At 48.0% G+C, this 25451-nt stretch overlaps 1 protein-coding gene across 7 annotated transcripts in view; it reads left to right on the forward strand.

Moving 5' to 3' along the window:
- LOC119972705 (TPR and ankyrin repeat-containing protein 1-like) overlaps positions 1-25451 on the forward strand; it is a 211443-nt gene that overhangs the window by 122458 nt on the left and 63534 nt on the right. For 6 of the 7 annotated variants that reach the window (XM_038809842.1, XM_038809843.1, XM_038809844.1 and 3 more), the window contains 3 exons: positions 10940-11185; positions 11942-12115; positions 22443-25265. In XM_038809842.1, coding sequence (XP_038665770.1) covers positions 10940-11185; positions 11942-12115; positions 22443-25265 — 3243 coding nt within the window. Of the gene's footprint in view, positions 1-10939; positions 11186-11941; positions 12116-22440; positions 25266-25451 lie in introns of those variants that run through there. The other variant, XM_038809847.1, reaches the window with a different exon arrangement.

Below are 25451 nucleotides of genomic sequence, written 5' to 3' on the forward strand. Positions count from 1 at the left end.
GTGTATATGGCTGACCTCAGGATTATTGGCTGTTTTATTTGGTAACGGTACTGATTTTGAGGAACTTTTAAGGGTCAATTCACAAGACTATAGCCTCCTCCGGTGGGAATTATGAAATTCTGGAGTTGTCAGGACAAACAGGGGATTGTTATATTGAGAAGATAGCAACCTTCATGTTTTATATGCTTCAGCACTTGTTTGTAAAGTGGCCAGCAGCTATTACTTCTCTCTCTGCTTACTTGGAATTAGTTTTTTTTCCTTTAAAATTGCACAAAGTCTGTATAAAATACATATCAATATTCAAAAGTGATTCGTCTGTGAAATACACTGTACATTCAGTAATTTGAAGAACTGAAGAAATACATATAGAGTTAGTTACAGAACTTACAAAATCAAAATGATTGAACAGTGTGGCTTCCCTTAAACATCAATCAAAATTGCACTAATTCAATCCACAAGACTGATTGTTTTAATACTTGCTTTCCTTGGCGCAACTGAGGGAGGTAGATAGTTTATACCCCGTAGTGATTGTTCAAACTTGACATCTCACATCACTGCCTTTAGCCATGGGCTGGATTCTCCGTTTCTGAGACTAAGGGCGGGATTCTCCATAGCTCGCCGCCGAAATCGAGAACGGCGATCGGGCAGAGAATGGCTTCCAACGCCGTAATCGGTGCGGGCGCCGGTTTGACACCGATCCGCAATGCTCCACCCCCTCCAAATGGGTGTCATCGGGCCGCAGTGCCGTTGGCGCGTCACCAGCTGGCCCACCCGTGATGATCCGCCACCGATGGGCCGAGTTCCCAACGGCACGGGCCACGTGTGATCCCAGCGGTCGGGAACCTGGCGTGCCGGCTGTGGACAGTGTCCAGCGCCACCACACCTGGTCAAGATCCATGCTGCTGTCCGGGAGGCTTCTGCTAGGGCTGGGGAGAGTGATGGGGGGTGACCAGGGGCTGGGCTGTGGGGTTGGGGTGGGCGAGTGCATGGCCGGCGCCATGTTTCCCAGCTCGACCCGTGGGGGTGTAGGCGTGTGCGGCTGCAGCTTCTCAGCTCTGCCCGTGAGCGGCCTGGGATCCAGCGATTCTCCGCGCATTCCGCAGATGTTCCACGCGGCGCCAGTGCTAGCCCCTCTCCGGAATCGGTGAGGGTTTCACGCCGATTTTCCCGTTGTGGAATATCACGGATTCTCCATTAGCATCAACACTTCGGGCTGCATTCTCTGTTTCTGAGGCTAAGTGTCGATGCCAGCGGAGAATCCGTGGACTTTTATGACAGGAAAACCGGCGACGCACCTGGACCAATTCCGCTACAGTTGAGGGGCTAGCACCGGTGCCGCATGGAACACACTCTATTCCACTGAAAAATGGTGCAGGATACGCCCAGTCCGTGATCGACACTCCGGGAGGCTGACAGCCACACATACACATTACACTCCCTACACACAATTATCCCAGCAAGAAAGATGGCACTGGTTGGGCTGGAGCGGGCCCACACAGCTGATGGATCGGCTGGGGCCAAAGGGCACCCAGGGGGGTGCCCTAGGGTGACACCTATATGACCCGAGGCACCAGGTTCAAAGTGGGCTGTTAGTGGTGTGCGCAGCTGCATGGCTATGGTGTTCAGTGCCCATCCACCCCGACCCCACAACCCACTTCCTGGGACAGCCCCTACTATTTCCCCCCAGCTCTGGCAGAAGCCCCCCCATCCCCTTCTCGGCCAACGGCACAACTGTCAGCAACCTATGGCGATGTTGGACACTTTCCATACGCCCTCTCTCGCCCTCAGCAGCCGCCACGCCGGTTTCACTTAAAAAAAAAAATGCCTGCCACCTTCGGGCGAACCTCAAGGCGAACTTGACTTTCACCAGGCCAAGAAAGCTCGCCATGTCTGAAAGCCATACCCTCAGCCCTCGGGGGCTTTGAGTCCCTCCGTGCTAACAATATTCGTCGCGGGGCTACCAGGGAAGCAAAGGCCAGAACGTTGGCCTCTCTCTCTTCCTGGACTCCCGGGTCCTCCGAAACCCCAAAGATTGCCACCTCAGGGCTCATTACCACCCCAGTTTTCAATACCCGGGACATGACATCTGCAAATCCCTGCCAATATCCCCTGAGTTTAGGGCACGGCCAGAACATATGTACATAGCTAGCCGGCCCTCCAGCACATCTAGCACACTTGTTCTCCAGCCCGAAGAATCTGCTCATCCGGGCCCCGTCATGTGGGCCCGGTGGACGACCTTAAACTGGATCAGGCTGAGTCGTCTTAACAGTCTGCACCCTCCCCGCCAATGACAGCGGGAGCGGAACCCACCTCTGGACCTCCTCCCTCACTCGTTCCACCAGTCGGGACAGGTTGAGCTGATGTAACTTGCCCCAGTCCCGTGCCACCTGAATCCCCAAATATCGGAAACTCTCCCCCACTAGCCTGAAAGGCAACCCCTTCAGCCTACTCTCCTGCCCCCTCGCCTGAATTACGAACATCTCGCTCTTAGCCATGTTCAATTTATAATCCTGCGAACCAACCAAATTCTCTCAAGATTTCCATAACCTTTCCAGCCCCTAGAAGCATTCTACTGGCCTTCTCCCCATGCTCCTAAATCGCGCCTTTTACCTTTGTCAGCTGCTCTGCAGCCTTGCCTGTAGTCAGCACCCCAAATTCGGTCTGTAGTTTCCTGAGTAACTCTGGCCTCGGGGATTCCCCGTAACTCCTGTCCGTCCGTAGAATTTCCTTAATCAGCCAGTCCGTCTCTGCCCTGTCTGTCCTGTCCCTGTACACCCGGATTGAAATCAGCTCCCCTCTCACCGCTGCCTTCAGCGCCTCCCAGAGCACCACTGCCGAGACTTCTCCAGTATCGTTCACGTGGAGGTAATTCTGCATGCATTTCCTCAGCCTCTCACACACTGCCTCATCCGCGAGTAATCCAACTTCCAGCCTCCATGGTGGGCTCTGAAAGCTGTCCTTACAAAACTGCAGGTCTACCCAGTGCGGAGCATGGTCCAATATGGCAATTGCCGAGTATTCTGCCCCCACTATTCCGGCCAGCAGGTCCCTACTCACAACAAAGTAGTCAATTCGGGAATACACCTTGTGGATGTGAGAGCAGTACGAAAACTCCCTCGCCGTCGGCCGGCTAAATCTCCACGGATCTGCACCCCCCGTTTGCTCCATGAACCCTCTCCGTTCCTTTACCATCGCTGGCAACCTGCCCGTTCTTGAACTTGACCGGACCAGGCTCGGGTCCAGGGCTCTATTAAAGTCCCCGCCTACGATCAGCTTACGTGAGTCCAAGTCGGGGATCTTCCCTAGCATCCTCCTTATAAAATCCACATCGTCCCAATTAGGGGCATATGCACTGACCAGGACGACACTCACCCCTTCGAGCTTACCCCTCACCATAACAAACCTGCCACCCCCATCCACGACTATGCCTTATGCCTCAAATTGTACCGTTTTATTAATCAGGATCGCAAACCCCTTCATCTTGGAATCAAGCCCTGAATGAAAGACCTGACTGACCCAGCCCTTCCTTAACCTAACCTGGTCTGCCACTTTCAGGTGCGTCTCCTGCAGCATAACTATGTCCGCCTTCAGAACCCGCAGATGCGCAAACGCTGGCCCATTTAACCCTCTAACATTCCAGGTGATCCCCCCCCCCCCTTGGCCAGCCCCCCAACCATGTGCCGCGCTTCATCTGGCCCGCCTCCTGACCGGCTCCACCCATGACCTCCTCACTGTTACCATGTCCAGTTTCCATCCATCCCCGTCAGCAGAACGACCCCCCCCCCCCCCCCCCCCCCCCCCGCAACACCATTCTATCACCTAACCTCTAATCTAACTATTTGCACATCCCCCACCTCGGCTTCCGTTGACTAGCCCCACTAGCTAGCCTGGGGCTCCCAGCCTCGGCGCCAGCGCGTTTCCCACCCATTGTTCCCAGTCACCCCTCCCCCGACTCATCCATACCACTTCCCCAGATCAGCCCTACTTAAGCAACCACTCTACACAAGTCATAGCAACCCCCTAATAGCACAATTCAAGTTAAACAAGACAAAAAAAAGATAAGAAATAACAGGCACTCTCAGTCCTTCCCATACAGGCACAGAAAAGATTGCACAAAGTTCCCCTGAAGCATCCCTCTTAACCCAACCCTTTTAACTGTTTTCTTTATTATTTTCCCCCCAGCCAAGCTCCAACTAATCAAAAAGCCCAAAAAGGAAACATTCAGGTAAACCACGCAAAAAGCACTCAAAGAAACGGATAAACGGACCCAAACATGCAGGCAATTTTCAAAACTGGAGAGACACCGCATATACTTAAGTTCTAACGTGAGTCCAAACACCCTCCGCTCAGGGCCCTTGCTTCTTTACGAAGTCCATCGCCTCTTTGGGTTCCTTGAAATAGTGGTGCTGACCCTCATACATAACCCACAGTCGTGCCGGAAAAAGCAGCCCGAATTTCACCTTGTTTTTATACAGTATCTCCTTCACCTGCCTGTAGCCTCTCCTCCTGGCCATCTCAGCACTCCCATGCAGGGTAGTATTGTCCCAAGTACAGCTTTGTGTGCTCTTTGCCCATTGCAGCACCCGTTCCTTGTCCAGGCACCTGTGAAAGCGTACCGCCATTGCTCATGAGGGACCCCCTCATCGCGATCGCCTCACCTGCACTCTGTGTGCCCTGTCCACCACCGGCGGGTGCGGGAATACCTCATTCCCCAGCAACTTCTGAAACATACCCTCCACAAACGCGGCAGCGTCCGGCCCCGCTGCCCCCTCCGGGAGGCCCACGATTCTCACGTTCTGCCGACAAGATCTGTTGTCCAGGTCCTCCAGCCTTTGCAGAAGCACTTTTTGCTGGTCCTTCGACCTCCGAATCTCCACATGCACCACCGTTTGAAAGTCTGCCTGCTCCTCCACTGACTTCTCCAACTGCTGGAGCTTCGCAGCCTGATCATCCAGCCTTTTTTCCATCTGGTCAATCGACTTCTGTAGCGGCTCCAAGTTGTCACGCTTCAGAGCCAAAAAGCCCTCCTGCATAGTCTGCACCAGCTGCTCCATTGTGGGCTGGGCTGTCAGCACCTTGTTCTGAACACCAGTCATGCTGGTCCCTCTCACAGCCTCCACCGTGCCCTTACTCGACCACTTCTACTGCTGTTTACGGTCCCTCTGGCTTCTTGGGTCCATACAATTCTGTATGGGTCCTGTGCCTGAGTACTATTGCTTTGCAGTTCCGCGCTCAAAAGCACAAGAAAGTGGGGGGAAAAGGCCCAAAAGTCCGACCAAGACGGGAGCCACCAAATGTGCGACCTACTCCCTCGTAGCCACGGGACTGTCCTGAGAGATTGGTTCAACTGGGCCTGTATTCACTAGAGTTTAGAAGGATGAAAGGAGATCTGATGGAAACATAAAATTCTAACCCGGTTGAACAGACAAGATGTAGGGAGGATGACTTCCCTAGCTGGGGAATCTAGAACCAGGGGAACAGTCTCAGGACAGACATTTAGGACTAAGATGAGGAAATATTTCTTCATCAAAGGGTAGTGAACCTGTGGAATGCTCTAAAACAGAAGGCTGGGGGGGTGGGGGGGGGGGGGCACAATGTATTCAAGAAAGAGATGGATGATTTTTCAATCTTATGGCATCCAAGGAGTAGAGGGAGAAAGCACAAATATGGCATTGCGATCGAGGATCAACCATAGCATAGAGAATGGCGGAGCAAGCTCAAATTGAATGAATAGATTCGATGTTTGGCCTCAATTGGAATATTACATTCAGTTCTGGGCACCCACATTTCAAGGATGTGAAGCCATTGAAGAGAGTGCACAAAAGATTCACTAGAATAGTTGCAGAGATGAGGAATTCGGTTATAAAGATAGATCGGAGAAGTTATGACTCTTTTCCTGGGGCAAAAATGCCGAAGAAGAGATTTATTTTTTTTTTGAAAATCTTTTTTTTGGCTTTTCTTATACTTATAAACAGTTGTTACTTATATACATTACATTTTTCTTGCCCGCGCTAATTTGCTTTATTTTACAGAGGGGTTTGTTTTGTCCTTCATTTGACTAACTGTATATACAGTTTGCTGCCCTCTGGATCGGTCGATGATACACCCCCCCCATTGGTTTCAGCACCCTTCCTCTTCTTTTGTGGTTTCCCTGTGCACCTGTTTTTTTTTCTTCTGGCTTACTCCTCGTTGCTGGCCTCGAACAGGTTTTGGAACAGGCCGACGAGCTGCCCCCCAAGTATCCAGGAAGCCTTCGTCTGACCCTCGGATGGCATACTTCTCCAGGTGGAGAAATTCCGAGAGGTCAGCGAGCAAGTCTGCAGCTGTAGGTAGTGCTGCCAATCACCAGCCGAGCAGGATTCTCCGGCGTGCAATTAGAGGAGCGAAGCAAGGGCGTTGGCCCCCTTCCACATATGTAGCTCTGGCTGCTCTGATACCCCGAAGATTGCCACTACTGGGCATGGCTTCACCCTCACTCCCACAACCCTGGACATTGCCTCGGAGGAGGCTGTCCAGAACCCAGCAAGCTTGGAGCAAGCCCAAAACATGTGGGTGTGGTTGGCCGGGCCCCTCTGGCACCGTTCACATTTGTCCTCCACCTTCCGGAAGAACCTGCTCATTCGGGTTCTGGTCAGGTGCGCTCTGTGCACTACTTTGAGCTGCATTAGGCTTAGCCTTGAGCAGGAGGAGGTGGCGCTCACCCTGATCAGTGCTTTGCTCCAGAATCCCCATCCTACCTCTGTCCCCAGTTCATCCTCCCATTTTTGTCTGATCCCGTCCAGTGATGTCGTGCTCTGTCCAGTAGCTGTCCATACATTTTCCCACATAGCCCCCCTTCTCGCTGCTTGTGCTTATCAGGTCCTCTGGTAGTGTGCTTTCTGGGGCCCCGAGGTACCCTACTGTCTCTTTGCGGAGGAAGTGCTTTATTTGGAGGGGTCTCAATTCCTGTCCTCTTGCTAGTTTCCACTTCCTTGTCAGTTCGTCCAGTGTCGCAAGTCTGCGCCCTACGTAGAAGTCCCCAACCGCCAGTGTGCCCCATCCCACCTCCATCTTTTGAAGGTGGTATCGAGCATGGCTGGGGGGATTCTGTGATTGCTGCAGATGGGGGCCATAAGGGACATTCTGGTTATCCCGAAGTGCAGTCTCAACTGTGTCCACGTTCTCAGCGTGGCCACTACCACTGGGCTGGTTGTGTACTTTGTTGTGGAGGATGGGAGTGCTGCTGTGGCCAGGGCCCGGAGGGTTGTTCCTTTAAAGAATGTCTCCTCCATTTGTACCCAATCTGTGTTGGGTTCTTGTACCCATCCCCTCACTTTTTCTGCCGTTGCTGCCCAGTGGTAGTATTATAGGTTCGGTAGAGCCAGGCCCCCTCTGACTTTCGCTCTTTGCAGTGACGGTTTGGGAAATTTTGTGTTCTTGGGCGCCGCCCCCCCCCCAAAAACAAAACACACAAACGCCATGATTAGAATGTCTATGATGTGGGGTTGAGGGGGGGGGGGGGGGTCATTATCACATTCAGCAACCGCCTGATGTTCGCTGTGAGCTGCTTACCCTTGACAAAGCCCGTTTGGTCCTCTGCGACCACCTCTGGTATGCAGCCCTCCAGCCTTTTGGCCAGGACCGTTGCGAGTATTTTCGCATCCACATACAGCAGTGAAATGGGTCTGCATGATCCACATTCCATCAGGTCTTTATCTTTTTTGGGTATCAGTGAAATTGTGGCCTGCGCTAGCGTGGGGGGCCAGTGAGTCCGCGAACATGTCCCTTAGGTCTGGGGCTACGACTGGTACAAATATTTTGTAGAAGTCTGCCGGGAACCCTTCGGGTCCCGATGCCTTCCCCGCTTGCAGGGAGCTGATGCTCTCCATGATTTCTCCCAGGTCTATTGGTGCTCCCAGCTCCCCCTGTCTGTCTTCCCCCACCACTGGTAGTTCCAGTCTGTCGAGGAACTGTTCATTCCCGCATCCCCGTTGGGGGACTCGGAGGTGTACAGTCTCCGGTAGAAGGTCTCTAATGCCTGATTGATCTCCTTTGGCTCTATTACCAGTCTGCCTTTGCTATCCTTAACCTGCGCTATTTCCCTCGTGGCTGCCTGCTTTCTCAGCTGGTGAGCCAACAGGCGGCCAGCCTTGTCTCTGTGTTCGTCGAAGGTCCCCCGTGTCTGGCGGAGTTGGTACACTGCTTTCCTAGTGGATAGCAGGTTAATTTGCAGCTTTTTCCTCTCCGCCAGCTGCTCTACGGTCGGGACCTCTTGAGTTCTCTCTCTCTCTTGCTCGCTGGCTCCGCTCCCGGGCGCTCGAGTCTCTGGCTTTACAGCCCGCACTACCGTTTCTCTTCTGCCGCCCAAGTTCTGTTGGGGGTGTGGCTCGGTTGGCCAGGCTTGTGCTATTAGGCGCTAGTTCTGTTCGGGGGCGCGACTCTCCTCAGCCGCTTCTAAGCCTTCAGCTCCGGTTCCTCCCGCACCTTTTTTTATATTCTCCAGCTCCTCTCGCACACTTTTTGCTCTCACAGGCCACAGCTTACCGTCGGTCCGGTCCCTTGCGGCTTTTTTCTTTCTGTTCGTACCTTTGGGGGAGCGCTGCGCGGGTTCTTTCTTTTTTTATATATATATGTAAAAAAAAAACAAGAATAAAAATACCCCTGGGACTAAACAGACAAAAGAAAAAAAACCCCTGAAAGTTAAGTCCTTTAGCAGGAGCTGCCCCGTGCACGTCTTCCCCCTACAGAGCTCTACCGGAAGTTCCGCCGAAGGAGAGATTTGATCCCCATTCCCATAACCCAGTATCCCCACCTAACCTTTTGGACATTAAGGGGCAATTTCGCAAAGCCAATCCACCTAACCTGCACATCTTGGACTGTGGGAGGAAACCGGAGCACCCGGAGGAAACCCACAGAGAAAGTGCAAACTCCACACAGGCAGTCACCCGAAGCCGGAATTGAACCCGGGTCCCTGGGGCTGTGAGGCAGCAGTGCTACCCACCGTGCCGCCCGGTAGAAAAAGCGACATGAGAGATAACTTATTCATGCAGAAAGTGGGTAGGGTTGGGCTGCACTGCCTGAGACTGTGGTGGAGGCAGATGCAATTGAAGTATTTAGATGGGAATTAGTTATCTAAAAAGGAAGACTATGCAGAGTTACGGTGAGAAGGCAGGAGAATGGCACTAAGTGTTTTGCTCATTTAGAGACTCGATGTGTCACGATGGGCCGAAAGGCTTCCTGCGCTCTTAACAATTCTGTGATTTCCTTTCTTGGATGCTGCATTTTCTACTTTGCAGTCCACTGGGAACATTCCAGAATTGAGGGAATTTTGGAAAGTCATTGCCAGTATATCCACTATCTCTGCAGCCACCTCTTCTAGAAACCCCCGATTTCAGTCCCATAATTTCGCTAGTACTTTTTCTTTACTGGTATTAATTAGTTTAATCTCCTCATTCTCATTAGACCCTTTGTTCCTCAACACATTTACTCTGTGTTTTGAGTAAACTTCAAACATGTGTCAATTCCAAGGATAACAGTCATCTTGGTATGTTCACTACAGGGGGAGGCCCCCATCAATGGTTTTGCAATTCAAAACTTTCCAGAAGTTTGACAGTCTGCATTGAATAAGCAAAGGACACCTGACCGTCGGCAGCTATCGTAGCTGTTTATCGGTGTCCGTTTTAATAAAAGGCGGTTGCAGAAGCTTCTATACAAGTTCCGTGCATCTGTAAATTTATGAATATGACATGGTCTTTTCTGGGCAAGATTTCCACTACTCAACTCCATCTCATTGGAAAATGGTGTTGGAAATTAAACACGTCCCATAAGCTTTCACCTGGCACTGTCCATCAAGCGCTGCACCCCTTTTACTGACCAATCCAAACCGCGTGACCAATCCAAACCCCGCAGACAGATAAAAATTATGGCAGGTATTATTGTTGTTAGTGTTGCTTTTTCATTTTCTTTCCCTCTTTTTCTTCCAGTGTTCTCCCCTCACCTGCATCCTTGCTGAAATTAGACTCTTTGCTAGAGTAGGTTTGTTGGACACTGAGTCCTGCCGACTCGAATTGACACATGTTTGAAGTTTACTCAAAACACAGAGTAAATGTGTCAATGGAAGTGACCATTCTCATGTTTTGGGTTTGCCAGGGTGCATTGCCAGTTTTTTGAGGTCCATGATAGGATGGGATTTTGAGAAGGGGATTCTGAAAGGGAAGTCGAGCCACATTTGATTTATTTCCCTAACCCAAGGAGCCTCGCATGTGTTAGCTGGTGACATGGTGCCTTACCCAACTGAGTTATTGAAGAAGTCACCTTGCATTTAAAGCAATAGCTTACTAGTAATACTAAATATCAAATGTGTCATTGTAGAGTGGTTGCAAATGGTGAGATGGCACAGGATTAGCCAATTAAAGAGGAAAGTGGGTCTGTGTGTTAAATTAAGAAAGATCATGGCCGCATTCTCTCGCCGTTGGGATTGCCTGTTCCCACCAGCAGCTCACGCCCGCCCACAGGTTTTCCGGCAGTGTGGGGTGGCTTCAAAGGGACATTCCATTGACAAGCGGCAGGAGTAAAGAATCCCGCCTCCAGCGACTGGCGTGCCACTGAGAAACCCACAGCTGGGGGACTGGAGAATCCCACCCCATATCGGAATGGTATTCACCTCTCACCTCTCCCAATACAATCAACTCATTTCATGTACATAATTTTAAATGGGTGGCTTAACCCAGGAAGCACTTTTAATACAGCTCCGTTCCTCCAGGAAACAACAGTGTAGATTAAGTTTTACCTTGGGGAAAGAGGAGTCAAAGTGTAAAATGAAAATCATCTGTGCTTGCCACCTCGAGTTAAAATGTTACCAGAGAAAAAGAAGTTCCAAAATAATTGATCTTTGTTATTTTGATATAGCTGTATTTCATTTCTTGTCTCCAGTTGAATAGCTTTCTTCATTGTTTTTCAGAGATTAATATGGCTGCTTTATGCGATGTTGACTGTAAGGTTGCAAGCAGATTAATCAAGCAGCTTCTTCACAGACGTAGGTGGCGCGATGCCTTGCTCTTACTAACTGGGGCAAGTAATGAAACGCAAAACAAATGGCCTGTTCTGAAATGTGACCTCTTGGGTATGGATCTTTGCACCATCATTGTTAATCTTGACCAGCATGAGAGCAGCAAATGGCTTCTACAGAATTTAATAGAGCATGGAGGTTGGTGAAATGTAAACACACCCTTATTCAATAGCTTCCTACATTAGAGTAGTGACTATTATTTGAAGGGCAGCACGGTAGCATGGTGGTTAGCACAATTGCTTCACAGCTCCAGGGTTCCAGGTTTGATTCCCGGCTTGGTTCACTGTCTGTGCGGAGTCTGCACGTTCTCCCCGTGTGTGCATGGGTTTCCTCCGGGTGCTCGGTTTCCTTCCACAGTCCAAAGATGTGCAGGTTAGGTGGATTGGCTATGCTAAATTGTCCTTTGTGTTCAAAATTGCCCTTAATGTTGGGTGAGGTTACTGGGTTAAGGGGTAGAGTGGAGGTGTGGGCTTGGGTAGGGTGCTCTTTCAAAGAGCCAGTACAGACTCGATGGGCTGAATAGCCTCCTTTTGCACTGTAAATTCTATGTCTAACTCACGTATTTCATTGCTTATAATTGGGCATCTTGAGGCCATTAAAGACACTGGCCAGAACTTTCCGACCGTTTATACCGATGGGGTGTTCCAGTCCCGCCGATGGTGCACTCCCGCGCCCTGGGTTTCCCGGCGGAGATGGGGTACATTCAGTGGGAAACTCCGGTGATATCGGTGGGACCGGAACATCCCACAACCAGCCAATGGCAAGCTGCCTCCCTTTCGCGGCAGGTTGCATGATAAACCCCACCCGCTGTATAAATGCAAGGTTTGTCTTTCACTCTCAATTTTTCCACAGCAGTTACTGATCTAGTCTTCCATTTTATTTTATTTTTTGCAGCATCTCCCTGTGGAGTTGGTAGTAAAGAAAGTCCAATACAGTTGTCTTTGAAAAAAGAGGAGTTCAAACTTGTGCATCTCTTGCTAATCAATGGGGCGAATCCGCAAGATCTTACACTCAATCCAGGCGACACACCTCTTCACGCAGCAGTTTGTATCGTTCTCGACAAAAAAGGTGTAATTATCCATGTTAACTTACCCTTTTGTTCTAAACATGCTTCACGAGAATCCTTTAACAATAATTGCTTCTCTTAAAATGCAGAAACATGATTAAAGGAATTTAAAACGGTCTGTGTTTGCCAAAGTGCCACATTAAAGGCTGGTTAAGTAAAATTGAGGCTCATATAATAGGTAGTTCAGTGTCAACTTGGATTAATAATCGGCTTCAAGTCAGAAAGCAATGAGCTGTGGTAAATGGTTGTATTTCAGACAGTGGTGTTCTCCAAAGGTCAGTGCATATAGATAGAGTAGATGGGCGGCACTCTTTTCCAGGGTGGAGGAGGTCAGTCACTAGGGGGCATAGGTTTAAGGTTTGTGGGGCAAAGTTTAGAGGAGATATGCGAGGCAGGTTTTTTACACAGAGGGTGGTGAGTGCCTAGAACGTGCTGCCAGGGGCGGTTGTGGGAGCAGGTACATTAACGCTGTTCATAGAGGGATATATATATTGACTTGTATATTGGAATCGCGAGTAAACTTTTGAAATTTGCTGCTGATACCAAATTTGGAGGTGTGGCAAACAATGAAGATAATGCAAATCAACTGCAAAAGGACATAGGCTAGCAGTGTGGCCAGATGGAATTTACTACGGGAAAATGTAAGATGATGCATTTTGGCCGATGGAATACAGAAAGGCAAAATAGACAGAATGGCACAGTTCTAAAGGGATTCTTATGATTAGAACTTTTTAAATTTTAGTGTACCCAATTAATTTTTTTCTAATTAAGGGGCAATTTAGCGTGTTCAATCCACCTATCTTGCACATCTTTGGGTTGTGGGGGCGAAACCCACGCAAACACGAGGAGAATGTGCAAACTTCACACAGACAGTGACCCAGAGCCGGGATCGAACCTGGGACCTCGGCGCCGTGAGGTTGCAGGGCTAACCCACTGCGCCACCGTGCTGGCCTATGATTAGAACTTTTAAGGTGGCAGGTAAAATTTTGAAAGAGTAGTTAGCAAAGGATATAGAAAGAAAGAAAATAGGCGTAGGAGTAGGTCATTCAGCCTTTCGAGCCTGCTCCGCCATTCAATATTATTGTTATGGGCCAGGGTTTAGAGAACCCCAAAGTGTATCATGGAGTTCATCTGACCCACAACTTTTAATAGATTATGGTTATGGGGAGCGCACGGGCCTACTTTACAGGTGTGGTGCATCAGAGAGCTGAAGTACCTTTGAATTAAAACAATGTTTATTTGTGAAACCAGTTAACACTTTATAAACCCACAGTAAACATCTTAACAACTATCAATACCAATCATCCCCACAGATACAATATTCTATAAGTAACCCCTAATTTTTCCTTGCAACATTCATAAGACAAAAGACCCTTTTTAACACCGATCAGGTTTAAATTCTCTACTGAGAGCAGTTATCACTTTGAAATCACCAAATAAACATTCTTTAGCTTGCAGAGATTCATACACATCTTGCTGTGACTGCAGCTTCTCCAAATCTAAAACAAAACTAAACACACCCTGTAGCAGACAGCCAAAAGTAAAAGTAGACACAGCCCAGCTCCACCCTCACTCTGACATTACTGATAAACCGCATTTCTTAAAGGTACTCCTGCATGACATTTATTATGGCTGATACTCTGGCACACTTCCACCATAGCATACTCTTGCACTCCCCATTCCCCTTGAGTCTAGAAATCGATTTAATCCCTTCTTAAATATATTTAGTGACTAGGCCTCCACAGCCATCTGTGGGAGAGAATTCCACAAGTTCACCACCTTCTGAGTGAAGAGGTTTCTCCTCATCTCAGTCCGAAAAAGTCTCCCAATATCCTGCGACTGTGACCCTTTGATGTAGACCACACAACCAGAAGCAACAACATCCCTGCATCCAGTCTGAAAGTCCAGCCATGTCAGAATTTTTTGTTTTAGTAAATATTTTATTAAGGCATTTATAATTTTAACACTTTTAAACAGAAAAATCCAACAAAGACAAAACCCACAATGACATAGCCACACCCCACCAAACACATAGCCCAACCAACATGGTGCGTATAATCACTCCGTCTCATGCTGCTCCCTTCATTGGTTTTCCTACACTTATTCGTCACTTCTATGCCTCCTCCCCCCCCCCCCCCTCCCCCATCTCCCCATTCCTCCCACCTTGCTGACAGACTAATTTTCCTTAAAGAAGTCAATTAACGGCTGCCACCTCCAAGCGAACTCTTGTAACAAACCCCTAAAGGCGAATTTGATTTTCTCCAATCTGAGAAACCCTGCCATGTCGCTTACCCATACCCCTGACTTCAGGGGCTCTGGATCCCTCTATCCCAGCAGAATCCGTCTCCGGGTCACCAGAGAAGCAAAGACCAAAAAGTCAGCCGCTCTTCCCCCTAGCACTCCCGGATCTTCCGACACTCCGAATATCGCCATCTCCAGACTTGAGTCACCCTCCCTTGCAGGACCTCAGACATGACATCCGCAAATCCTTGCCAAAAGCCCCTCAACCTCGGATAGGCCCAGAACATGTGCACATGATTCGCAGGACTTCCCCCACATCGCCCACACCTGCCCTCCATCTCCTCAAAGAACCTGCTCATCCGGGCCATGGTCAGAGCCCTGTGGACCACCTTGAATTGGATCAGGCTAAGCCTGGCACACATGAGGACACGTTCATTCTCCGCAGGACCTCCTCCCATAACCTAACCTTAAGCTCCCCTCCCAACTCTTCTTCCCACTTCCTCTTCACCTCCCTTATTGGACCTCCTTCCCCCTCCATCAGCTCCTTCGATACGTCCGAGACCTTCCCCTTCCCAACTCTTGTTTTTGACATCATTTTGTCCTGTAGCCCTCTTTGCGGGAGGCGCAAAAAGCTTGAGACTTGCCTCCGAATAAAATCCCGTACTTGTAGGTACCGGACCCGTTTCCACCTGGTAACTCAAACTCCTCTGGGTCTTCAAACTCGGAAAGCGCTCCGCGACACCTGCCCACTGCCACCTCCTAAACCCCGCCCCCCCCAAAAAGCGAACCGATGGTTGTCAAAGATCGGTGCCCACACTGACGCCCCCTCCAACCCCATGTGCTGCTCCACCGCCCCCACATCCTCAGGGATGCCACTACTGCCGGGCTTGTGGAGTACCGAGCTGGCGAGAACGGCAGAGGTGCCGTCTACAAAGCCCTGAGGCTTGTGCCCTTACAAGATGCCGCCTCCACCCGCTCCCACACCGACCCCTCCCCCACTTCCTGACCATCGCTATATTAGCCGCCCAGCTGTAATTGATAAAGTTCAGAAGAACCAGTCCCCATGCCCCTACTCCAGCAGAACCTTCCTCACCTGCAGGGGTTTTCCGGCCCAAATAAAACCAGTAATCGCCGCATTCATCTTCCTGAAAAACGCTGTGGGAGTAAAAATTGGGAGACACTGAAATACAAACCGAAATCTCAGGAGCTGTCATTTTCAGTCTGTACCCTCCCCGCCAGTGACAGCGGGAGCGCGTCCCACCTTCAGAAGTCCCCTTTCATCTGTTCTATTAGTCTACCCAAATTCAATTTGTGCAGCTGACCCCAATCCCGTGCCGCTTGAATACCCAGGTACTGAAAGCTCGCTCCCCCACCTTGAACGGCATCTCCCCCAATCTCTTCTCCTGCCCCCTTGCCTGGATTGAAAAAACCTCGCTTTTGTCCATATTCAATTTACAACCTGAGAACCGACCAAATTCCTCCAGTATACCAATAATCCCTCCAATCCCCCTCCAGAGGGTCTGCTATATATAGGAGCAATTTGTCTGCATAGAGCGAGACTCTGTGTTCCTCCCTCGTAATATCGCCCGCCAAATGTTCGACACTCGCAGTGCCATTGCCAAAGGCTCTATAGCCAGGCAAACAGTAGTGGGAGTGTGGACACCTATGCCTCATCCCCCGATACAAGCTAAAATACTCCGACCTCACCCGATTCGTCCTTAAATTTACCACCGGTGCCTGATAGAGCAACCGCACCCAATCTACAAATTCCTGCCCAAAACCAACCCAGGACTTCCTACAAATATTTCCACTCCACCCGGTCAAAGGCCTTCTCTGCATCCATGGCCACCACCACCTCGACCTCACCCCCTCCGTAGGCATCATCATTATTAAATTTAAGAGCCGCACGGTAGCATTGTGGATAGCACAATCGCTTCACAGCTCCAAGGTCCCAGGTTCAATTCCGGCTTGGGTCACTGTCTGTGCGGAGTCTGCACATCCTCCCCGTGTGTGCGTGGATTTCCTCCGTGTGCTCCGGTTTCCTCCCACAGTCCAAAGATGTGCAGGTTAGGTGGATTGGCCATGACAAATTGCCCTTAGTGTCCAAAATTCCCCTTAGTGTTGGGTGGGGTTACTGGGTTATGGGGATAGGGTGAAGGTGTTAACCTTGGGTCGGGTGCTCTTTCCAGGAGCCGGTGCAGACTCGATGGGCTGAATGGCCTCCTTCTGCACTGTAAATTCTATCTATGAAATTCTAATATTGGTCGCCAGGTGTCATCCCTTAACAAACCCCGTCTGATACCCCCCTATTACCCCTAGAACGCAGTCCTTGATCCGTGTGACCAGGATCTTTGCCAACAGTTTAGCATCCATATTTAATAAGGAGATTACTCTATATGACCCACAGCTTTCTGGATCTTTGTCTGATTTCAAGATGAGAGAGATCAATACTTGCGATAACGTCAGCCATGGGCTCCATAAACCCTCGGAGCTCCTTCGCCATAGCTGATACCTTCCCTGGCCTAGAACACGACCGGTCCAACCTTGGAATAAGAACCGTGATGAAATCTCCCCCCATAATCAGTCGATGAGAACCTAGGTCCGAAATCTTCCCCAGCACCCGTCTCATAAATTCCACGTCATCCCTCTCTCTATCTCTCTCTCTCTCTTTTCCCCTCCCCCCTCCCTTCCGGGTCCGCCTCTATAGACCCCACCTCGAAAGCCACCCCATATTGACCAAAATCGGCACCCCCTTTGTTTTAAAGTCTAACCCGACTGGAACACTTGCCCAGCCTGTCCCTTCCTCAACCTAATCTGATCCCCACCTTCAAATGTGTCTCCTGCAGCATGGCCACATTCGCCTTCAGTTGCCTCAAGTGCACGAACACACGGGCCCTTTTGACTGGCCCATTCAGTCCCCGAACGTTCCACGTGACCAGCCTTATCGGGGGGGCGCCCTGCCGCCGCCGCCGATTACCCATAGCCTTTACTAGGCCAGTCTTCGGCCCATGCCCCGCACCTCCCTGGGCCCGCCCTCGGTCGTCCACTCTCATCAACACTCCTCCTCCCCCACTTTAAAGACCCCACCCTGTCAACAGTACGGTTTCTCACCATAACCCCCCCCCCCCCCCCCCCCCCCCCCCCCAGATCCCCTCACTGATCTTCAGCTCAGCCCCTATTGTGCTTCCGTGAACGAGCTCGCCCAGCTTGCCTGGCAGTTCCTGCCCTGGCGCCAAGCAGCCTACCTCCCTGCTGATTTTCCCCCCCCTCCCCGTTCAAACAACCGAAAGAAGATGAAAAGAAACAAACAACCCCTCCCAAGCCCGACACAGGAACCAAACCCCCATCCTTTAACAAAGAACGATAAACAAACCTGAAGAAAAAAGAAGGGAAAAGGACATGGCCTCGAAAACCAAAAACAAAATTTTCCACAGTACAGTAACTTCACATCTCCTCCACCAAAGTTCAAAGTCCTCCTTCTCCTGCCAGTCTATCTATCTAGCTTGCTGTCTATGTATCTATCTATCAAGCTATCTATGTATTTATCTATTGATCTAACGATCTAGATTGATAGATAGATGGAAAGACAGATCAATAGTAATATAGAAACATCTATATATATAAATATAAATATATATATATATATATATATATATATATATATATGGATAGATAGGTATATAGACAGATCAATAGATGGTGAGATTGATAGACAGATAGATAGATAGGTAAACAGATAGATGGGCAGTTAGATAGATGGGCAGTTAGATAGATGGGCAGTTAGATAGATGGGCAGTTAGATAGATGGGCAGTTAGATAGATGGGCAGTTAGATAGACAGAGATAGATAGATAGATAGACAGATAGATAGACAGATAGATAGATAGATAGATAGACAGATAGATAGATAGATAGATAGATAGACAGATAGACAGATAGACAGATAGACAAATAGACAAATAGACAAATAGACAAATAGACAAATAGACAGATAGACAGATAGACAGATAGACAGATAGACAGATAGACAGACAGATTGACAGTAAGATCGATAGATTGATAGAAAGATAGATAGGTAGATAGGTGAATGGATAGACAGATAGATAGATTGATGGGCAGATAGAAAGATATATTGATAGATAGATCACTAGATAGATACATAGGTAGCTTGATGGATAGATACATAGACAGTGAGATAGATAGATGGATGGATAGACAGATCGCTGGTTTGATAGATAAATAGATTGACAGATAGATAGATAGAAAGACTGATAGTTCGATAGATAGATAAATAGATTGATCGATAGATATATTGATAGAAAGGTAGAAATATTGATGGATATAAACAAAGATAGATAGGTAGACAGATCGATAGTAAAATAGATACCTATATATATATATATATATATATATATATATATATAGATGGATAGACAGATAGATAGATGCACAGTTAGATAGATAGACAGATTGTTAGTAATATAGATACCTATATATTTAGATAGATAGTTAGACAGATAGATCGACAGATAGATAAATAGATTCATAGAAAGATAGACATAGAGATAGATAGATACACAGATAGATAGATAGACAGATCGATAGTAATATAGCTATCTATATGTATAGTTAGGTAGTTAGATAGATAGTTATATAGGCAGATCAATAGATAGTTTAGATTGATAGATATATAGACAGATAGATAGATACACAGATAGATATATAGATAGACAGATATATATATAGATAGATAGATACGTAGATAGATACGTAGATAGATACGTAGATAGATACGTAGATAGATACGTAGATACTTGGGTAGATACTTGGGTAGATACTTGGGTAGATACTTGGGTAGATACTTGGGTAGATAGGTGGATAGATGCGGAGATGGCGGAGGGGCAGGGATTGGTCCTGCTGGTTCAGTGGTCAACGGAGCAGCTGGTGAGCTTCTTGAACGAGATGTTCACCCAGCGACGGAAGGAAAGTTTGAAGGACCGGGCGGTGATCTCGATCAAAGTGGTGGTTGACCGCGTTGAGAACGATAAACAAACCTGAAGAAAAATGAAGGGAAAAGGATGTGGCCTCGAAAACCAAAAACAATTTTTCCACAGTACAGTAACTTCACATCTCCTCCACCAAAGTTCAAAGTCCTCCTTCTGCCAGTCCACTGTCTCTTGTGAACTCCACTACCTCTTCGGACAAGCTAAAATACAACTCATGGCCCCCATAGGTCACCCATAGGCGAGCTGGGTACAGTAACCCAAACTTTACGCCCTTCTTGTATAGGGCCGCCTTGACGTTGTTGAAGCTAACCCTCCTTAGCCAGCTCTGCACCCAGGTCCTGGTATACACGGATCTCGCCACCTTTCCAGGCGCAACGCCTCGTCTGCCTGGCCCATGTCATGATACACTCCTTATCAAGGAACCAATGCAAGCGCACCATCACCACCCTCGGCGGTTCACCCCCCTGGGGCTTGCGCATCAGCGCCCTATGGGCTCGATCCACAACCTACGGCCGGTAAAATGCACCTTCTCCAAGCAGCTTCTCAAGCACCTTCCCCATGTATGCACGAGCATCCGCTCCTTCGCACCCCTCCGGCTGACCCACGACCCAAATGTTCTGTCTGCATGACCAGTTCTCCAAATCCTCCGCCATCTCCTGCGGTCGCTTCTGCTGATCCCGCATTAGTCCCATCTCCGCTGCCGTGCTCCCCCGCCAGCTCCTCCAACTTCTGGACCGCCTGCCTCTGGGCTGCCAGGTCCTCCAAACTTTCCTTCCGTTGCTGGGTGAATGTCTCGTTCAAGAAGCTCACCAGCTGCTCCATTGACCACTGCACCAGCAGGACCAATCCCTGCCCCTCCGCCATCTCTGCATACGTTGCCAGCACCACACCAGCTTCAACCAATTTATTTCCTCTTTTTCGGGCACTTCTGGTCCGCAGCTCCATAAACTAGGGGGTCAATCTCCTCTGCTCTCACTCCTACAACTTTTTCCTTCACAATTCCAACTGCAAACCGGGGAAAAGGCCACAAAAAGACCGCAACGAGCAGGAGCTACGACATGTGCAACCACTCACTCCATGGCTGCCACCGGAAGTCTCCACTGTCAGAAATATATACGTTTCAATGAGACTGCCTCATGCTTCGAAAGTCAATCTTGGGCTTTGTAAACCGAGGGATTGGGTGCAAAAGCAGGGAAGTTCTGCTGAACCTTTATAAAACGCTGGTGAGGCCACAAATAGAGTAATGAATCCAGTCTGACCACTGATGTCCGGGTACCTGAGAGGGTGCAAATTGATCAGAATGGTTCCAGAATTTCAAAATTTAGCGACCAGGTTTGATTTGAGAAGTGGGATTGTTTTCTTTGGAGCAAAGGAGATTGAGAGAGGGTCTGATAGCGGTGTACAAGATTGCGGCAGGTTTAGATAATAAGGTAGGCAAAGGAAAGCTGTTCCCACCCGCTGACCGCATAGGAATTGTGGACACGGGTTTTAAGGTTTTGGGAAAGAGGTGTAGGGAGGATGTTGGGAAGAATTCATTTTGCACACAAGTGGTACTTGAGGAAAATAAACTAGTCTTACTACAGATAGTGGACAGGGGAATGGGACTGATTGAACTAGTGTGTCCAGAGAATTCCCACAGTGCAGAAGGAGGCCATTCAGCCCATCGACTCTCTGAAAGAGCACCCCACCCCCCTGCCCTATCCCTGTGGATTCAATCCATCACGTGACCACCTGTGCTGTAATGACCCCAATAGCACAGATGTTTCAAAAGATGCTTCTGTCATTTGGCTAAAAAATGTATAGTTAAATATTGTACATATTTAAACATTTAGAGTGATATTTTGCTTCTTGCTTGATTTTGAAATGCAGACATGACTGTGGTAGTATTTATATCCCTCTATTTGAAACACTCGTGGCCCTGACATTTTGCTTGTAGTGTAACCCTGGCGGGGATCATGCCAGATCTATGACGCTTGTCTCAAAGTCCTGCTGACTCCTGCCTAAGCAACCAAATGCCACTGTGCAGTTTTAAGTTTTTAATCCCAGTGAAGAAATTTCAGATAGGGGTAGCATGGTGGTTAGCATAAATGCTTCACAGCTCCAGAGTCCCAGGTTCGATTCCCGGCTGGGTCACTGTCTGTGTGGAGTCTGCACGTCCTCCCCGTGTGTGCGTGGGTTTCCTCCGGGTGCTCCGGTTTCCTCCCACAGTCCAAAGATGTGCGGGTTAGGTGGATTGGCCGTGATAAATTGCCCGTAGTGTCCTAAAAAAGTAAGGTTAAGGGGGGGCGTTGTTGGGTTACGGGTACAGGGTGGATACGTGGGTTTGAGTAGGGTGATCATTGCTCGGCACAACATCGAGGGCCGAAGGGCCTGTTCTGTGCTGTACTGTTCTATGTTCTATTTAAGCAGATGTTAAAAACAAAATCTCAAATTTACTTTACATCACTAAAGATTTGCCATTTCAGAGGTGGCACGGTGGTGCAGTGGTTAGCACTGCTGCCTCACCGCCGAGGACCCGGGTTCGATCCCAGCCCTCCAGTCACTGCCCATGTGGAGTTTGCACATTGTCCCCATGGGTCTCACCCTCACAACCCAAAAAGATATGCAGGGTAGGTGGATTGGCCATGCTAAATTGCCCCTTGGGGTAAAAAACAAATTGGGTACTTTTAAATTTTTCCCTAAAGAACATTAGGGAACCAGATGGGGTTTTGTAACAATTGATAGTTTTGTGGTCCTCATTACTGAGACAAACTATCAATTCCAGATTTATTGAATTCTTTCCGCCAGAGAGATTTGAACCCGTGTCCCCAAAGTCTAATGCCTTTACACAGAGGATGTTTAGAATGTGGAATTCTGTGCCATGAAGCATTGTCGAAGCACAAGGAATTAAATAATTGCTTTTAAAATAGGAATTTAAAAGTGGACAGGACGTGAGTTTAGATTAGGTGGCTTGCAGTGAAAATTGCAAAACAGACTTCTTGGAACAATCTGTGCAATAACCTTTCATTTATGTTGATTGATCATGGATTGCTGACCTGTCTAGTTAATGTTAAAATATTTTGTGTTTTCTTTTTGACTTTCAGATGAGTTTGGTTTGCACATACTGAAATATCTGCTGGAAAAGTATAGTTCTGATGCAGCTGATTTTCCGTATCTCAATCCCAACTCTCAGGATAACAATGGAAATACCTTGCTGCACATTATATTTCACAAATCCTATTCTAAAAACCACGAAGAAATAATCGATCTGATAGCCAAGTTTGAAATCAACAGCAAGATAAAAAACAAGGAAGGGAAACTATTCACGTACAAAATTAAAAAAGATGATCCACGGAGCAGCCTGTGGAATAAAGCAACATCACGAAATCGAAAGAAGAGAGAACAAAATGACCAGAGTCAAAAGTCACGGACTTCAAAGAATGTGAAGAATGCAATGGGCAAAAAGTGTCCTTCTCACCAGAAGTCTTTAGAGAGTTCACAGCCTGACGAGCTGCCTCCGCTTAAGGTCTCCTTTGAGGCTTCTCGTCAAGCGGATGAACCAAGCGTTGTTTTAACTTTGGAAGAAATCTTAGTGAATGAAATTACAAAAATGATCCAACAACTTAATGTGATTGAGACACCGGTGGAAGCAAACCCTTCCAAACTTCCCTTTTTCAACATGCTCAGTGGTTCAACTCCAACTTCGGAGATGGGAGCTCCAGTTCCTGAAACTGGTTCTGTGCAAAATATTGACAATGTTGAGACTGTCATGTTGAATGGGGCCACAGAACATTCAAACGGTGGGGCAGTGGAGCAAGATCTGAGAGCTGAAGAAGTGACTGATTTACAAGATCTGGACTTTGATAATATGACATGGGAGATTGAATGTACATCAGAGTTGCTGAAAAAGCTCAGTTGCAGAGACGTCCCTCAGCAGATGAAAACGAAAACTGTGAAGGTGATTCGGCAACTTGGCAATGGAGAATGGACTCAGAGCCTCCAGAAACCACTCAAGCACCTGAATTGTCCCATTAAGCTTTACGAAGCTAAACTTGACAAAGGAGCAAGAATGCTTTGGGAACTAGCAGTGGACTTTTCTCCACGCTACAGTGAAAAGCCAGAGGCGATTTTTGAATCGGAGCTTTCTTCTCACCCTCAAGAGAGAGTCACAGGAAGGGTATACAGCGAGATTATTCGAATCTGGGATATCATCCTAGACCACAATAAACTTAACCATGCGTTGGATATGATCTGCAGTTCCTATGACCGTGGACAAAACTGCATCCTCCGGAAAAAGCTTAAAGGGATAACCAAAGCTGTGCTTACTTCAAATTTAAATGTCCAAAAGAGGATCCCACTGATCTTTGTGGAATGTGTTGATTGGAAACAACGGAAAGAAAAAGTATCTGAATACTTCCCAGCTGCTAGTGCAGTGGAGACAGAGTACAACATAATGAAGTTCCATAGCTTTAGCACCAATATGGCTCTAAACATCCTTTCTAATCTGGAGTCTAGAGTTGAATATCCTTTTAGGGTGGGAGAATTGGAGTACGCAATTATTGACCTTGTCCCTAAGCCATTAGAGGCAATCATTCTGATTGGGCGAAGTGGGACAGGGAAGACCACTTGCTGTCTGTACAGACTTTGGAAATGTTTCCAGGTCTACTGGGAGAAAACGCAAGTTGGAAATCCCTGGTTGGTACGACAGGTCTGGCATAAAAGGAAAACCGGACCCGTGGAGGATGGCGAAAAGGAAGCAGCAATGATAGATGGCAGAACGGGTAACTCTGATTCTGAGGAAGAGGATTCCGAATTTGTGGGCCAAAGCTGTGATTCAGATCAGAATGGAATAGCATTTGATGGTTGTTGCAGTGAGTTGACAAATGGCCATGGAGATATGCTGGAGAATCCAGGTGATGCTGACAAACTTGAACACCTGCATCAAGTCTTTGTTACCAAAAACCATGTCCTGTGCCAGGAAGTCTTGAAAAACTTTATAGAGCTGAGCAAATCCACCAAAGCTACAGGCCACTTCAGGCCACTAGAGCCAACACTTTACAAACTTCAGGACATTAAGGATGAGAACTTCCCCCTGTTCTTAACCTCCCAACAATTTCTGCTGTTAATTGACGCATCCTTGCCAGACCCCTTCTTTCCTCGAAATGAAGACGGCAGTCTAAAAAGGACAATTGTGGGTTGGTCTGTTCAAGAAGATATGACTATACCAGATTTAGGAGCAGAGGATGAAGAAGAGGAATATGAAGTAGAATTTCTGGACGATGAATGTACGAATGCAGAGGGTCATACCAAAGAATTTGATCCTCGTACCTTTGTGACCTATGAGGTATTTGCATGGGATCTTTGGCCCAAAATGGTAAAAGGCAAATCTCACTTTAATCCAGCCTTGGTGTGGAAGGAAATCAAGTCCTTTTTAAAAGGTTCAATTGAAGCTTTAAATAGTCCTCAAGGTTACCTCACAGAAGAACAGTATATTAAATTGGGAAAGAAGAGAGCACCAAATTTCCAGGAAGATCGAACTGAAATCTACCGCTTCTTCTGCTTGTATCAGCAGATAAGATCACAGTTCAGATACTTTGACGAGGAAGACGTGCTGTACAGCCTATCGCTGCGATTATCAAAGTCTGATGAACTGCCGTGGTCTATTCACGAGCTGTATGGGGATGAAATACAGGACTTTACCCAAGCAGAGCTTGCCACCCTCATGAAAAGTATCAATGACCCAAACTCTATGTTCCTTACTGGTGATACAGCTCAAAGTATAATGAAAGGAGTTGCCTTCCGCTTTAGTGACCTACGTTCCCTCTTTTATTATGCCCGCGATTCCAATCAGAATGAAAATAAACAGTGTAATGTAATGGTGCCAAAGAGAATATACCAACTGCATCAGAACTACCGATCGCATTCAGGTATTTCCTTCAGATCGCTGTTTGATAAATCAGTTAGCTGCAAATGAGTGTATAAAATCTTTTTTGTAGAAAGTAATTATTTTTGTTTTAGAGTTTTGTCCCCTGAACCGAGACCTTTAGCACAGTGGTTAGCGCTGTTGCTTCACAGCGCCAGGGTCCCAGGTTCGCTTCCCAGCTTGGGTCCCT

Source organism: Scyliorhinus canicula, chromosome 10, assembly GCF_902713615.1.
Source record: "Scyliorhinus canicula chromosome 10, sScyCan1.1, whole genome shotgun sequence".
NCBI lineage: Eukaryota > Metazoa > Chordata > Chondrichthyes > Carcharhiniformes > Scyliorhinidae > Scyliorhinus > Scyliorhinus canicula.